Source organism: Phoca vitulina, unplaced genomic scaffold, assembly GCF_004348235.1.
Source record: "Phoca vitulina isolate PV1807 unplaced genomic scaffold, GSC_HSeal_1.0 scaffold15, whole genome shotgun sequence".
NCBI lineage: Eukaryota > Metazoa > Chordata > Mammalia > Carnivora > Phocidae > Phoca > Phoca vitulina.
In genome coordinates, this window is record NW_022589718.1 from 20,423,625 (window position 1) to 20,440,880 (window position 17,256).

Here is a 17,256-nt window from a genome sequence, read left to right on the forward strand (position 1 = left end):
TATCCAATGATCTTAAAAACTGGACTTTAGCGGAGTCTGGGAGAGCTTATGAATGTTTAAACTCTATGCACGAGCACATTTGACAGAGAAGCTACTGTGCAAATACAAAGAAATGAGCAGCAAAGCAAGAACACACTCTTGAAAGGGGTTTAAATGCTTAACTCAGTATGAATCCAAACGGTTATCAAAAGATTTCCTCACATGACCCATCATTATCAGAAATAGGAAAAAATTCAGTTCAAAATGATTTTCATGTCTTAAAGTAATCTTTAAAAGGTACGCATCTTTAATATCTTTGAATATAATGAGTAAAATAATCAAAGAAGTGATGTTTTAATTCTAGGAAAATATTTTTCTATACTCATACAACTATAAGCTACATACACAAAACTACTGCTTATTTAATCAGAAATGAGACCAAACAGTCTTTAATAATAAGGTCATTTCATGTACTCGGCATGTCGACAATGCCACTGAATTATATTAAGTCTGAAAACACAGAAAATATAGAATAAAATTGATTCTATTTAGAACCATTCACAACTTATATGTAAATACGCCAATATTACAATCAACAAATTACAAGTTATAAAAATAACAATCAAGAGATGCTAAATCAATTTATTGAATAAAATTTAAGCATGCTTACAAAGAAAACAATCAAACCAGAAATCGTCGACCTACTTCTTTTCCCAGTAAGCGTGGCTAACAAAGGAACTATACAAAGGCTGTAGGATCCCAGGACCAGCAGTGTCAATAAGGTAGCATCATAGTGCCTCTCTGAACCAGCCGGTGGGGTGAGTGTAGAATTGATAAATATTTTTGAAGAAATATCCGTCTCTGTACAACTGCGAAATCCTCCTGGTACAGTCATTTAAAAAGATCAAAGCAATCTTAAGCAGGAAAAACTGCAGCCATGTTCACTCTCCTATCCCTCATGCTTGCTCTTAGTGAATTAGAATGGAGGGAAAAAAAAAATCTGGAAGCTCCAAGGCACTACACAAAACAGATTAAACCAGCTAGCAAATCAAAGTAAGAAAAGACTCATTGATCTGAATGCTTAATCTGCAACAGGGACGCATCCACCGCTAGGCAGCCTCTGTGGGTATACGGTAAACCCCTTTGTTACAAGACAAAAAGGAACGGACAAAAGCACTTTACAACCTCCTTCGGAGAGTCAGACACGGTACTGAAACGGTGGCCAAGTCAACATGGCTGTCAATGGAAAAGGCTGGAGAGCGCCACCACCGAACGTGTCTGCTTCCAAGGGTCACAAATTCCGTTGCTACACGGCTCTCGGAGAGCTCGCCGGTGATTCTGCTTTGGCAGTTTGTTTTTAAAATTCACACCGCAAACAGAGAAAGCTGCAAGGGAAATAACCTTAGAATAATACATGTGTGAATTCCCTTTTCAAATCCACAGAACATTCCTGGCTACATGCAAACCTTTCCTATTTTATGCCACAACTTTAAAAGTGAAACAATAAGCGGATAATAAGCCTTTTTAATTTTAAGTAACACATTTTAATATTCACAAAGTTTCCAGGACACAGCTACTTACTATCACGTGAGACAAGCTACTGCTGCTAAGTGACCTCTCGGAAATGTGCTCATTAATTCGGCCATTAATTCAAAGCCTTCTCCTCCACACAATCACACTCTCAATTCTGTCCCATGCTGGCTGAGTGCCCTTGGGCCAGCGAAAACCTCTCTGAGTCTCACTCGCTCACCTCATATACACAATCAGGGCAGTGGCTGAAGGTATTTGAGAAAGAAGAAAAAAAAAAAAAGGAAGAATTTATGGCAACCGTATAATAGCGCTCCACACCCAGAGGTTCAATAACTAGGACTCCACTTTGTCCTTGTTCCAGCACCAGAAAGAAACAAATTGATCCCTCCTTAAAGCAGAGAACTTCCCTCCTTTCCACCTCACGCTTAATAATCTTATTTTATCTGGCATTCTAGTTATCCAGGTAAATATCCTCTTCAACCACCTTTTAGATAAGGGCCATTTCTTTTTTTTTTTTTTTTTTAAAGATTTTATTTATTTATTTGAGAGAGAGAGAATGAGAGAGAGAGAACACCTGAGAGGGGATAGGGTCAGAGGACGAAGCAGACTCCCTGCCGAGCAGGAAGCCCGATGCGGGACTCGATCCAGGGACTCCAGGATCATGACCTGAGCCGAAGGCAGTCGCTTAACCAACTGAGCCACCCAGGCGCCCAGGGCCATTTCTTTTATATCCCATATCCCTCACAGCATCTATCGTGGTGCCCATACCCAGCAGACACTCCACAGCTGTTCAAATTAATAAATCTGTCAATGATGGTGTGAGGAAATTTAGAAAGGAAATGAGCAAATACTTAGACCAAATACGTCTTTCGAATGAAAAAGATAGCTCAATGAATTCACCCATTTTACACTCAGAAAACAGAATTTACCTTAACTAAAAACTTTAGAAATATTGAATTTAAATTACTTAAAATTAGGCTTGAAGTTATACTAGTCATATTATACTGACTCTAGCATCCAAAATATAAGATTATAAAACATACATCGACAAAATATAGTCTTTTATAAAGCAAATCCCACTGAAGTTCTCTCTATTCTGATTTCCAGTTGGGTTCCAATAGCCCCTAGATTGCTTTCCTTCCTTAAACAAACCAAAAAACACCATTGCTTCAAATGATACAATTTAGAATTCTCCATGCAAAAAAAAAAAAAAAAAAGCCACGTACCTTCAACACATAAATAGTTCAGTGTTTCATAGCACTGAATATGCATTCATCAAAAAAGAGTGTCTTTTGAAGAATTTGCTTTTCCTGACAAACTTTTTGAGAAAGTCCACAGGAGAAGCAGTGCTCCTATTTTCCCCTAAATCACAGAATCAAAATTCTAGTAATTATTTGTAGCACATTAGTCTTTTCTTATACCTACGGTCACAATGATCCTAGAAGTTAGACAGAAGACCAACTTACAATTATTGCTGTAAGTACTCAGATCACTGTGGGTGCTGGTAATAGAGGAGGTGCTTCCCGTCCTCCTCAGCGCAGAACTTTTCAAAGATGCTTTGCATTTAGGAAGTGGTCTAAGCAAATTCACTCGAGATGGCTGTGCATTTTTCGAGGATGTAGGTTTTCCTTGGGATTAAAGAAAAAAAAGTTTCTACTTTATTTTGAAAGCTTTAAGCTTAAAAACCTCATCTCCTGCACTAACTACTGAGTCAAAATACAAACTGAATATTCGGAATTATGCAATCTTCACGTAGATGTGTTTTTTGTATTTTTGATGACTTAGAGGCAGAAGAGCAGAGGCAATGATGAGACCATCAGGATATGTGAAGGGTAGCTGTAAGCTGTAAGCTGGAGTAATTAACTCAGGTCTTGTGTAACAGAGAGACAGATCAAAACAGCCATGTGACACAGGGGCTTCGGGCAAAGTTAAGAATCAGAGCTCTGACTTCCGCTCATACTGTTGATTAAAAAGTAAACAAACTAGTCCATTCACACACTAGGCTATCACATAAAAAAATAGATGAAAATTTAAAAACCAAACAGAAAGAATAATTCAATTTGAGGAGAAAAAAAATTCATTTAAAAAATGCCTAATGCTTGCCACCAGGTGGCACTGGATTATTTTTTTCACCTCTTCATCTTGACTCCTTTGCCAAACTAAAATGGTCTTCAAACTTCTCTTGCTGCAAGTGTTCCCATTTAGCAATGAAATACATATGCTTCATAATCTCTGGCACATTTGAAATCACACAGTCCTGATGCTCACACCTGCTACCTGATTATGGGCATTTCCCAAGTTCAATCCTTACAACTTTCTTCATACACTTCTCTCTTGCAGAATCTTCTTCATTTATTTTACTCTAACCTTTACCCATTTGGATGAATCCCAAATTCTCACTTGCAGACTTATCCTCTTTCTGAATACCAATGCCACTCACATTTTAAATTCTTTGCTGAATGTTTCAATTTCGACACTTCGAAACCCTCCTCCCTTATGCTAATTATAAATCCATTTTTCCTTTTTCCCAGCCTCAAAACATTGGAATTGTCCCCACATCCCCATATAATCTAACATGAAGACTCTCAATACTAAGGGTATTACACCACTGAAAAATATGAAGAGCTGAAAAAAGAACTCACACGAAAACGATGGTGTCCTATATTCCTAATGGCCCTGTAAGTGAGTGAAGTAATATTTCTGGGAAGTGAGGCTCATTGCTTTGCAGGAGTTCAGTGATTTTGCTCATAAAATTTTCATCTTAATAGAGAAAAACGAGGTTAAGCTCCTCAGACCTGGTATTTAAAATCACCCACATTAAAGTTCTACCTATTTCCAGCTTTATCTTTGTACTTATTAACTGTAAAACTCAAACTTCCGGTTATGTTTATTCGCAAAAGACGAGTTTATTCGGGAACAGGCGAGGGCAGCGGGAAATCGGGAAGGCTGTTACAAATAAAAAGTCCCCTGGAGTAAACTGCGAGCTGGAAGTATAGTGGCTTTTCATTGGCTGAGTTGTGACGGTGTCTGATTGGCTGGGTTGCTGTGGGGGGGCGGGGAGGAGGAAGCCTTCCTTCCGCCTGCTGGGATAATCAAGTAGTATCTGCTTGCAAGTTAGTCTTTTTGTTGGTCCTGCTCCAGACAGAGTGGTTGTAGGGCAGGAGAGCTCCCCCTGCCCAACCTTCCAATCTCATTTTAGTGAGGTTTCCCGTTGCTTATTTTCACACGCTGTTCTTTTACACTGCTGTGTGCTCTGCTCCCATGAACGTAGTTTCCTCTCTGACACCCGGAAGTACTATTCTAATTCATGAGGCACATCGCTTCTTTTCAAAGACATCTTCTTCCGCTCAATCCAAATCCTACAAATCCTCTTCACCCCCTTATATTTTGCCTCAACAACTGTATTAGACTCCTAAAGTGCTGTCCTTCCACCCTTTCCAAGTCCATCATGTTGATCCCCTGAACATGAAAAAAAAAAAAAAGGTCATGACCCAGTCTAAAATTTGTGATTCCCCATTATCTATAGGATGATCTTATTTTTAATCCCCTTAATATTTAATTTTAAAGGTGTAAATGGCAGTCCTAGGACTGATTCCGATCAACCTCTCCCCCATGATGCTTTGCCATGCTCTCATCCCTACAAACACACACCCCTTACTTTTAGTTTTCCAGGCCTTTTTACTCTATTCTTCTGCTTATGTCCATCTTTGTGAATGAACTAGCCTTTTTTCCATCTAGTCCCCTATCTTGCCTGGTGAATACAAAGCTGACCGTTCTTTCAAATCCTTGGCACTCATTTGTAGCCCCTACCCCAGATCTACTGAATCACAACCTCCATTTTAACAAAATCTCCTGGTGATTCGAATACACGTAAGCATGAGAAGCACTGTTGAGAATCAGAACTTCTTCGCTCCTGCCAGGGCACCCTCCCGTGTGTGCCATGGGCCACGCCCCCTTCACCACACCCACACCTGCTTCCAGGACAGCATCTGTTTCAGTAGGGCTCTCGGACTACTCTCTAAGGTCCCTGAGAACAGGAAGAGGACCTGATTCCATTCTGTCCCTCACGCCCTAGCCAAGTGTCTAGCATGGAGTGAGATTTAATAAATATTTGCGGAATGAATTTTTATCGTAAGGCCAAGAGGAAAGTGTGGGAAATGGGGAGAGGTTGGTGGAAGGGGACAAACTTTCAGCTGTGAGAAGAATAAGGTCTGGGGAACTAATGTAAAATGGTGACTATAGTTGATAAGACTATTAGATCACGGGAATTTGCTACGAGTTGAACTTAAATGTCCTCAAAAAAAAGAGAATATGTGAGGTGAGGGATATGTTAATTAACTCCATAACTAAAATCATTCTATAATTTACATCAAATCACCACAATGTACACTTTAAATGTCAAATTAGATCTCAATCAAGTTGGAAAAAAAATAGATGTAGAATTATACAGATGATAGTAATAGCTATTAAATTTTTTTTTCAAAGGCCAGGAGTAAATAAATTTTGATAATGCCTTCTCTCATCTTCACTGAAGCATTAAACACTTAATTTTTACAAGCTTATTTGTCCTTTGTTAATATTAAGGGACTCTTCAAACAGTCTATTAACTAGATAAAAGGAGACAAATATTTGAATATCTATTACTTGCTAATTATTATAAGGACTATAAAGAAAAATGTCTCCTTTTAAACTTACATTTAGCCACCAGTTTTACTTGCTTTTGGAGGTACAGAAAAACTGATCTTTTAGAATATACAGTTACTAAATTATGGCCCCTTGACAGAAAAAAACATAATGAGTCCTCATCCTCGGAAACAATGAGCAAGGTTGAGCAAGTAACAGATGAATATTTCTGGGCTACAGCCACAGTACAGTCAAGGCTAAACAAGTTTGGAAACTCAACTTGTTTTTCAGAAAGGGATGTTTCATAGCATTGTTTCTGACAGCATCGTGGGTTTACAGACATTTCTCAGTGTACCTCAGAATTACTACAGACCTGCACCCTCTCTGATTCCAACATACAGCCAGACACCAGAAGCAAGGTCACCCCGCCAGCTTATCTGTGATTGCCATGACCTGCCCTACCCCATTCACAAGGCTCACTGTCCCTCCCACCCAGCCCCACCCCCCCCTCCACAAAATGGCAACTTGTAGTTCCTAGCAAAAGTCCTCCCCATTTGACCATCAGTCTGACTCCTGGGCATTGAGGGTACTGAACAAAGCCTCCTTCACCACAGAATTAACTCCTTTGAAACTCAGCACTGCCATTACTATTCCCAGCTCACAGATGAGAGAGCTACTTGGGTGATTAAATGGCTTCCTCGGGTCACACACCTAAGCAATAACAGTGATGCCGGGAAGTCAGGCAAGCTACCACCAGCCCAGAGTTCCCTCTACTGGGCTGCAGAACAGAAGCATCAGGTGAAGGAAAGCAGCATCAGGCTGGAGGCCACCTGAGCTCCTCCTTTTAGAAGGGGGCTCACCTAGTGCAATGGTAAACACAGTGGAGATACAACCAAGGTGTTCCACTGTTCCACCAACAGTCCTCATGTTTAACTGAAGAGCAAAGTTGACCTCAAGTACCCATAATTGGACTTCATATAAAGAAGCAGTAAACCATATACATCATAACCAATATGAAAAGTAAGACATGGCAATATTGGGCTGAAAGACTGAGTAACCTGAGAACCAAATTCTTAAATAAGGAAATCCTTATAGGACTGCTCTTACAGTTCTGAGGGGTAGTATTTACCCATTCGCTTCACAGCACGTAACCTATCCCAGACATAAACCATCAAGATTTAAGATCTACCTGCAGATGCATTACTGGCCTCAGTGGTGGTTTATTTTAAGCTTATGCTGTTAGCAGAATCTTACAGAGACAACAGATTTGTTTTGACCCTGTAATTATTACCATCTTTTGTCTAGGGAGAACATGGAAGGAATAGCATTTGCACTTAGCCTTAGATAGTAACACACAGAGAGTCTACTGAGTTTGAAGTATGGCTTCATCAACAAGCAATGTACTCGGATACCCACCTTGGAAAATCCAATTAAATGTACTTTACGTTACAGAACATCATTAAGGAATGCCTTGTAAAACTAAAAATCTAGTAAAATGATGTATTATGTGGAAAAAATATATTAATATTATCCTCTTTTTTTAAGCTCATACTTACCTATATACTGAAAAATTCTACAAGATATGCCAGAATTTTATGAGGTTGTTATGAAATGTAGCACAGTGGGACATAAAGGAACAATGAGGGAAAAAGGCAGAAATGGGCAATTTTCCCTTCACCCTTCATATGCTTTTTCCCCTTTATATGCTTATTACTCCATGTGAATTTTTTTATAATAAGCATATTTTATCACAAAAGCTAACATAAAACATCAAAACACTAATAGATACTATTAAAGTCACTGGAGTCAAATATTTAATCAGATAAAGATGTTCAAAACAGATAAAGAAACTAAGAAAGATGTTCAAAACAGATAAAGAAACCAAGAAAGGATAAAGTGGATCAACAATTAAATAGATTCTAATCATTTTTATTCCCGTGCCTCTGTAAACATTAGGTATTCTTCAATCCTTTTAATTTTACTAAGAAAAACAACAACACAGAAATCAATGGCTTAACTGATGCTTTTATATGGTTATGATGAAAACAGTCCCTTTGCTACTAGAAAGTTCTTCATGAGACCATAATGGTGTGTTCCTAGGACTGGAAATTAAAGCTGAAGAATGAACTCCTGAATGATACTCCTTTGTTCTGACACTTATGTTAAAGGATTCATTGGCCAGGAGAAAGCTCCCAGGGCATTCACAGGTATGTAGTGATCTCTCTCAGCTCCGGCCTGGCCTCCCCTGTTCCTCAAGGAAAGGCTGGGAAAGCAAGTAAGTCCCACAAGCTCGCAAAACGCCTTCAAAGTAATGAGAGCAGTTTCCCAGGCCACAGAAACATCAACTCGTCAAAGCTAGTTCTTCTCTCTGAACTCTCAACCAGACCAGGATAAATTCAGCTATAACATGTTTTTCATGAGATTATTCCACATTGAACAAAACGAGCTGCTATTCTTTAAATTTGATGAAATTAAAGTGTTCTGAAGAAGTTCCAAGGAGTTGACCAAAAAAACCCACAAAACAACAACACTTGATCTTAGCCAAAAGGACAAAAAAGCTCCCCCCCACCGCCATAAAACCTTAACTACTATTTTACCTTTATTAGGAGACACAGATCATCTTAATAAAAATCTAGACAATGGATTCCCGGGAGGGGTTATGCTACACAAGTATTTACTTGCCTCCATAGTAAGGTAACTGCAAAGTAAGGTAATCACAAAGCACAAATGTATAGGGTGCTAGAAACACCTGACATTCTACTACAGAAACCGCTGCCAAATGTTTTCAGTAATAATTATGAATACTAGAGAATACGTAGTATCTCATTAAAAGTTTTTAATAGGACTGTGGTTTGTGTGGCTTTACTAGGTGTGCAGGCATCATGGGGAAGAAAAAGATGAGGCTGGAGAGGTAGCTAGTTCACCGTTCAGGGTGGCATGAAATGCCAGGCTAAGAACATCAGCCCTTAACTGCTGCGGGGGGAGGGGGTGTCGTGGGAAGATGGAGAAGGCGGGGGACTGCAGCTTTCTTGGCATTGGCCCCCCCGGATTTGATCAAGGGGTGGCAGTGTGCATAAGTGACCAGCGAGCGACCAGCAGGGTAGAGTTCGCAAGCAAGTTTGAAATCGGAGAAGAGCTTAGGAGGCTAGTGCACTTGCCAGCGCTAGAGGCTGCGAGGATTTTCACTGGACAAGAAAACAACTACTGAGGCCAGTCTGGAATACAGACATTGCACATTCATTTATACAGCTCAAAATATAAATTATTATGTTTTATAAAATATAATAAGCATCAGTAAGGCAGGGCCCTTAACTAGTCAGGAAGAGAAAATGCCAATCTGACATAGTTAAAATACATGAGAGTATGTTACAGCTATAATTATAACTTGGGTTCTTGTAGCACAACTCTATAGAGAAGGTGACCTTTACGTTAATTATCTACAGTAGCTGGGAATTATTATAAAGCTAACATAAGTCTACCCAAAGGGATAAAAAAAATTAATGGTAAGTTATGGGAGAAATAAATTATACTCCAAACTGTGGCTGCAGGTTCATTTTTACTTAACCCAAAAGGACCAACTTTTCTCATTAATACTAATGTAGATGTTAGAAAATTTAGCTTCAACATATAGCGTTATTATCTAAAAACTATGTAAATAAACCTGATAAGCTGCTTACAAAATCAATACTGTAAAACAATCAACAGCTTTTCGATGTAGCAGGAAAAACAGAAAAAGGATCCTTTACTTTAGCAATAAAAAGTAGTTGCACATGGAGACATGGACATGCATACACTATTTCTATAAATCAAAAAGTGCTGATATTATGGAAAAAAATTTTAAGTGAGGAACATAAAGGATTTGAATAAGTAGTATACATGTTAATTCTTCCCTGAATTAATATATTAATTGAATGGTATTCCCATCTAAATCCACATGTGATTATTTTAAAGTGGGATTTGGGAGAACTTTTAAAAAACAATTTAAATTAGTTTAGAGTAACTAAGAATAGCCAAAAATTCAGGAACATAAACATGAGATGACTACAGCTGAAGAACAGAAAACTCTGATTAAAAAAAAAAAATGGGCAAAGTACTTGAATAGACCTTTCTCCAAAGAAAATACATAATGGCCAACAGCACATGAAAAGATGTTCAACATCATTAGTCATTAGGGAAATGCAGATTGACACTACAGTAAGATACCACATCACCCCCATTAGAATGGCTATTATAGAAACAAAACAGAAAATAACAAGTGTTGGCTAGGATGTGAACAACTTGGAACCCCGTGCATTGCTGGTAGAAAGTAAAATGGTGCAGTTACTCCGGAAAATGGTATGGCCGTGCCCCACCCCACCCCAAAAAATAAAAAGAGACTAGCATACAATCTACTAATTCCACTTCTGGGTATATACCCAAAATAAATGAAAGGAGGATCTGTGTACACCCATGTCCATATGGTATTTGTACACCTATGCCATAATGCTATTCATAATAACCAAAAGGTAGAAGCAACCCAAGGTGTCCATTGACAGATGAATGGATATACAATATGTGGTGCATACATACTATGAAATATTATTCCATCCTAAGAAGGAAGGAAATTCTGACACATGCTGCACCATGGACGAAACTTGAAGACATTCCATAAGCCACTCACAAAAGGACAAATATTGCATGATTCTTCTTACGTGAGGTACCTAGAGTAGTCAAATTCAGAGACAGACAGTAGAATGGTGGTTGCCGGGGGCTGGGGGGATGGAGAGTGGGGAGTTAGTGCTTAATGGATCAAGAGTTTCAGTTGGGGAAGATAAAAAGTCCTGGAGATGGGATGATGGTGACTCTTGTACAACAAAAGGAATCTATTTTATACCACTGAACCACACGCTTAAAAAATGGTTAAAATGGTAAATTTTATATAACATATTTATCACAATAAAAAAAGTTCAATAAGAAGGAAGTTGTGCTATTAGTTACTATAGGATATTATAAAATAAAAATAGTCTATTATTGGCATAAAACTATATGGACAGATTAATGAACTGATGTATAAAACCCAGAAATATAAAAATTTAGAATAGGATAAGGGAAATTTTTTTCAGATAAGACATTTATTTGTTGTATTAAAATAACTGAATTAAAAAAAATAAAATTTGAGAAGCAGTATGTATGATGTAGTGATTAAAAGTGGACAATCCAGAGCCAGACTGCTTAGGTTTTAAACGCAGCTCCAGGGGCGTCCGGGTGGCTCAGTCGTTAGGCGTCTGCCTTTGGCTCAGGTCATGATCCCAGGGTCCTGGGATCGAGCCCCGCATTGGGCTCCCTGTTCCGCGGGAAGCCTGCTTCTCTGTCTCCTGCTCCCCCTGCTTGTGTTCCCCCCTCTTGCTGTCTCTCTCTGTCAAATAAATAAAATCTTTAAAAATAAATAAATAAATAAACCCAGCTCCAGCACACACTGGCTGTTGAGCAGGTTACTTAGCCTCTCGGTGCCTGTATTTTTCATATGAAACAATGGGTGTGCTTACAGGGATACTTATTTTATACCTTCTTTTAATGGTTAAGTAAGTGTTCATTTTTAACATGCTTAGAATAGTATCTGGCACATCTTTTTTTTTTTTTTAAATTTATTCATGAGAGTCAGAGAGAGAGAGAGAGAGAGAGGCAAAGGCAGAGGGAGAAGCAGGCTCCCAAGGAGCAGGGAGCCTGATGCGGGGCTCGATCCCAGGACCCTGGGATCATGACCTGAGCCGAAGGCAGACGCTTAACCATCTGAGCCACCCAGGCGCCCCGTATCTGGCACATCTTAAGTTACCTAAAAATTCGCCAGGAGTCCTACCATACACACACACACACACACACCACAAATAAAATTGGATTATAAAGGGTTTAGAACAAAACCAGACAAATTAACCATAATAACTAAATATAGATCAGTCTCTTTCAGTAGAGAAGGTCTTGTCCAGCATAAAAACATAGGAAAATTAAAGGAAAACATGTATTTGAAAATATAAAAACTGGAAAAATTTTTAAAAATCACCATATACAAAAAGGCAAATAATGAAACCCAAGACAAAGGACAATGAACAATATCAAATCAACAAAGAGTTGTATGGCTCAAAACGTAAGGGGGCAAAAGCACTTAACAAAACAGTAAATAAAAATAATCAATAAAATTTTTTTAAATGTTTAACCTTATTGTGTCTAGCATCTTTCCTGGCTCCCCAACTGTCAGCCCTAATCCCCATTTCCATTGCTAACACACTACAGAAAGATTGAAAAAGCCTAATGCTTGCATGCCCAGTCTTTCTTCAAGTTGTAGTGACCATGCAACTTGGTCTGTGCCAGTAAGACTTAAAGACACGAGTGCTAGGGGGTAAGGTGCTGAACAGGAGGTTTCCTCCCTGATAAAGGTAGACACGCATGCCAGGAGAAAGCCTTGACTCTAGCATGCTGTCCTTCACCTTCAGCCTTTTACACAGTAGCAGGAGGAACTGGCACTTGGATCTCTTAGTGACATTTTAACTGAAAAGTCACTGACAAAACAACATGGTGAGTCAAGAAGAGTGGAAAGACAGAAAGATGACCTTACTGAATCACCAAACCTAGACCAACCACCTCTAGACTTCCTGATAAACACACAACCTTTGGTTTAAACCAAATGGCGTTCTTAACTACCATGTTCTCCTCTCTCCGCATCTGATGCAGTTGATTCCTCTGAAAGGTCTTCTTTACTTGGCTTCCAGAACAATGCTCTTGACTGACTTCCCTCCTACCCTCCTGGCTGTTTCTTCTTGGTCTCCCCTGTGATTCCTCCTCATCTCCCTAGCCCTTTAAAATTTAGGAGTACCCCAGAGGTATTTTGGAATACTCTAGGGAGTTCCCCAGTGGTGCCCTTGACCTGTTCTCTTCTGCACACTCTCTTGGTGGTTTTATCCAGTCTAGTGGCTTTAAATACCATCTAAATATTGATAAATCCCCAATTTATATTCATAGACCAAACTTCTGTGCACTCTAGACTTTTGTATCCTACTTTCTACTCAACATCTTCACTTACAAATTATTCATCTCAACTTAATATCTCTACAGCTTAGTTCCTGATATCCATATCCTAACATCTGTGCCACCACCATCCATCCCCATCTCAGTGGATGGCAACATTATCCTTCCATTGTTCACACCCAAAGTGTGTAGAGTCATCTCTGACTCCGCTCTTTTGCTCTCACTTCATCTAAGCAAATCCTGTCAGCTTCACTTTCAACACGCCTATCTAGAATCTGACTACCGTTCACACTGCCACAACGCTGGCCCAAGAAGCCACAATCTCCCGCCATGACTGTAACAATGCTTCCTCACTGGTCTCCCTGAACCAGCCCTCACCCCCATTCAATGTATTCTCTACACAGGTATCAGAACAACTCATCAAAATTTAAGTTACTTTAGTTAAAAGCCAAAATCCTTAGGATTTTCAAGACGGTACATGATCTGGTTCTCTGCTACCTGTCAAACCTCACCGTCTCTTTCAACTTTTCCTCACCCCATTCCTTGCTTTCCTAGAGCACATCAGTAAAGCTCCACCGCAGGGTCTTTCCACTTGCTCTCCACTCTGACTGGCACGGTTTTCCTCCAGATACTCCCATGACTGATGCCCTCCAGCCTTTACTCAAAAGCCACCTTTCCTTGGTCACACTAACCAAAATTTCTCTCTTTCTTACAAAAACAACCCCCAACATTTCATATTCTCCTTCTCTGCATTAGTATGTCCCCCCTCTTTAGTACGTTAGATTATCAAGCATCCTATATATTACCTGTCTCTCCCACCAGAATGTAACTTCAAGGAGGGCATGTTTTAATCTTGTATTCACTTCTGTACCTCAGCACTTTGATCCCTGAATCTACACTTATTCAATAAAGATCTGAGTGCCAAGCATATGCCAATTAAAATAAGATACCGTTTTTGCACTTTCTGCAACAGTAAATATTTGGAAAGAGTGTTAGCAATGTCAAAATACTGGCAAGGGTGTTGGGAAACACTCTTACATACTCAGAGTAGTAGCACTGACTGTAGGCTGTTTCTGAAGGGCAATTTGGCAACATGTATCAAGTCTTAAAAATGCTCACACCCTCTGATTCCATCGAAAGGAATGTATCCAAAGGATTTATCTGACCAGCTCTTATACTCATGTACAAAGTTCTTCAGTGTAGAATTGTTTCACACACTATAAAAGCAAAACAAAGGGGCGCCTGGGTGGCGCAGTCAGTTAAGTCTGACTCTTGGTTTCGGCTCAGGTCGCGATCTCAGGGTGGTGAGATTGAGCCCTTTATCAGGCTCCGTGCTCAGCATGGAGTCAGCTTGAGATGCTCTCTCCCTCTCCCTCTGCCCTTCCCACTCGTGCTTGCTCTCTCGCTCTCTAAAATAAATCAATCTTTAAAAAAAAAAAAAAAACCTAATGTTCAAAGAAGTCTGAAGAAATATATGGCAGCACATTTCGATGATGAAATATTACAAGGTCGTTTAAAATCATGTTATTAAAGAATAAGAAGGTAAGAATCCAGGAAAGTAGGAACCACACCTTTTAAATGAAAAAGAAAATTCAATCAACTCATTAAGTGATTGTCTGTTAGCTGTGGGTTTCTGAAACAGTAGGAACTGTTTGCCTCCATTAAATATATTTAAGCACACATACATGAGAAAATGGAAAAAGAAAAGGCACTGAATAATTATTAATTGTGACATCAAAAACTATTTGGCATTGATGAGATTAAGGGGGATTTTTTTTTTCTTTTCCACTTTTCACTGAAAGGGTTATACTTTCAAAATAGCCTACTGGGGGAGGGAGGCACCTGGGTGGCTCAGTCAGTTAGTTGTCCTACTATTGGTTTAGGCTCAGGTCAGGATCTCAGGGTCGTGGGATCAAGCTCCATGTGGGATTCCACACTCAGTGGGGAGTCTGCTTGAGATTCTCTCTCCACCCCTTGCCTCTCCCCCACGCTTCCCCACACTCGTGTGCACACACTCTCTCAAAAATAAATAAATTTTTAAAAATAGCCTACTGGGAAGGGGGCCACAGAAACCTGATGAGCTATCCAAATTAACTGGTTAATTTCAAGATCCAGGAGGGGTAAAATAAGGTTTACCTTGCCTGAGACCATGTTTCTCCCTTTCCTTTCCTGACACTCAGACACCTGGGCTCTGTCTGGACTTCTTCTGCCTGTTGGCTACCAGAACATCAATGGATTGTGTCCTAATTGCCCAACCACCCTCCTCTGTATTTCCAATTACCTTTACTGACTCAGTCTTCAATCTCTACATTCCATACTCTGAACCCCAACTGTCCCTTCATTTCTACTTCCTAGTATATCAGCTAGGTCCTAAAAATTACCTCGATCCAGATGTAGTCTTCTTAGTTGTAGTTCTAGGATCCTGATGGCAAAAATTAAATAGCAGAAAGCATCAACACTAAACCAAGACTGGTACCTACATTTGTAAAGGTGTACCTCAATCATATTATAGAATTACCTCTATTCTAGCAAAAAAGAGTTTCCGTAAACTTTGGTATTGGTAATCTTACCTTCTTCTGAAATCCTACAGCTTTTTTTTTTTCTTTCCCTTAAAATATCCTAAGGACACGTGATGAGGGATGAACTCATCACCTCTCCTAGTTGACTGGTAATAGCTGAGGGCAAGCACCATGTCTTACTCATCCCATAATTCCTCTGGGTCTGACTACGACTTGCACAGTATACACTCCTAAAATGTCAAGTGAATCAATTATCTTCCAGAACACAGAATTTCAGTAACCCTCTACATTTATGTACTGCCAAATGTGACCTTGAGAGTCCACGTTCTTGAGTTAGCCAAGACGAGGTCGTATTCATAGGGCACAAGAAACAACTCCGCATAACCAGCACCATTTGCTTAAACTCAAGAGTAAATGCGAAAATCAAGTCATGGTAGTACAGGTGAGTCACAACAAAAACAGCAAGTATTAAGAGGGTGGTAATCTGACAGAGAAGCAAGAACATCCCACAAAGCAACGTTCTCACAAGGACTTGAATTGCACAGAAGCCCAGTGTTCATGTGATACTGTCCATACCTGCCTCTCCAAGTGTGTTCACAAAACGTCTCCTGCTTCGTGTGCGAAACAAAATCAACTTCCACAGTCATGGCCCTGGGAACACGTGTCCCACAACTAAAGGTATAATAAACTCAAGATGTGGAAGAGTTGCATCCTTTCCCCAGCTGCCATACAAAGATGAACAAGGGTCTTCATAGGTTGTCAACAGGTTTATTTATCTGGTGGTGAAGGAGCTCACCTCGCACTCACAGGGCTCCTACCCACGGTGGGGAAAAGGCACATGGTGAGCATCCTGGCTCTTTAGAAGCCAAGGTTCATCAGCAGAGCTACTTTGAACAATGCGGTCACTGAGACTCAAAACTGGTCATCTTAGGTTTATTTCCTTCTCTAAGGTTACAAAAATACACAAGTGAACAGATTTTGCACCAACTCCCTTCAAAGACATCACCAAACCTCAGCAAAGTGAGCTGGCAAATACAAAGGAAGAAGCTATCCAGTCCATTATGCACAGCCGCTACTCTGACACTTGACTCTCAAAATTCCCTCTCTCATCTCCGAGTGGGTCCATACGGACACACTACTGCATCCCCTCTATTTCTCAGACTTCCTCGCCTGTGCCCTGGATGCATTCCGATGCATCCAGGAGCTGACCGGCAGCCATCCCTGCAGCTTTGACCTTTATCAGCTCTTCTCCTACAGGCTTCCTTGCTCTCTACACATGTTGATGGTCTTAAACCTCAAACATCCACACACCCTTTGAGGGGCTTCTCGGTCTCTTCAAATTCAACATGCCCCCAACAACACCCATCCGTCTCCTCCTGAGAACCTCTGCTCACTACTCTATTTCTCTGTCTCACTTCATGGCCGCCCAACAAGCAAACTGAGGAGACATGGGACTGTTCGCCACCAACAGAAGCTGACCAGACCCTCTTCCTCCGAAACATTTTTAATATTTTCACTCTGCTTCCTCTTCCCACACACTGGTACAACTCTTATAAGTTTGTGTCTTGACTGACTGCGAGAGAACTGATCAACCTCAACCATACCT

The 17,256-nt window shown here is 40.0% G+C and overlaps 1 protein-coding gene across 6 annotated transcripts in view; it reads right to left on the reverse strand.

The window, feature by feature from the left end:
* Positions 1 to 17,256, reverse strand: part of MTUS1 (microtubule associated scaffold protein 1) — a 165,205-nt gene that overhangs the window by 78,036 nt on the left and 69,913 nt on the right. For 4 of the 6 annotated variants that reach the window (XM_032413534.1, XM_032413535.1, XM_032413532.1 and 1 more), the window contains exon 4: positions 2,976 to 3,137. The exons of 1 other annotated variant lie outside the window; for it this stretch is intronic. In XM_032413534.1, the coding sequence (XP_032269425.1) occupies positions 2,976 to 3,137 (162 nt within the window). Of the gene's footprint in view, positions 1 to 684; positions 1,475 to 2,975; positions 3,138 to 17,256 lie in introns of those variants that run through there. One more of the 6 variants, XM_032413538.1, reaches the window with a different exon arrangement.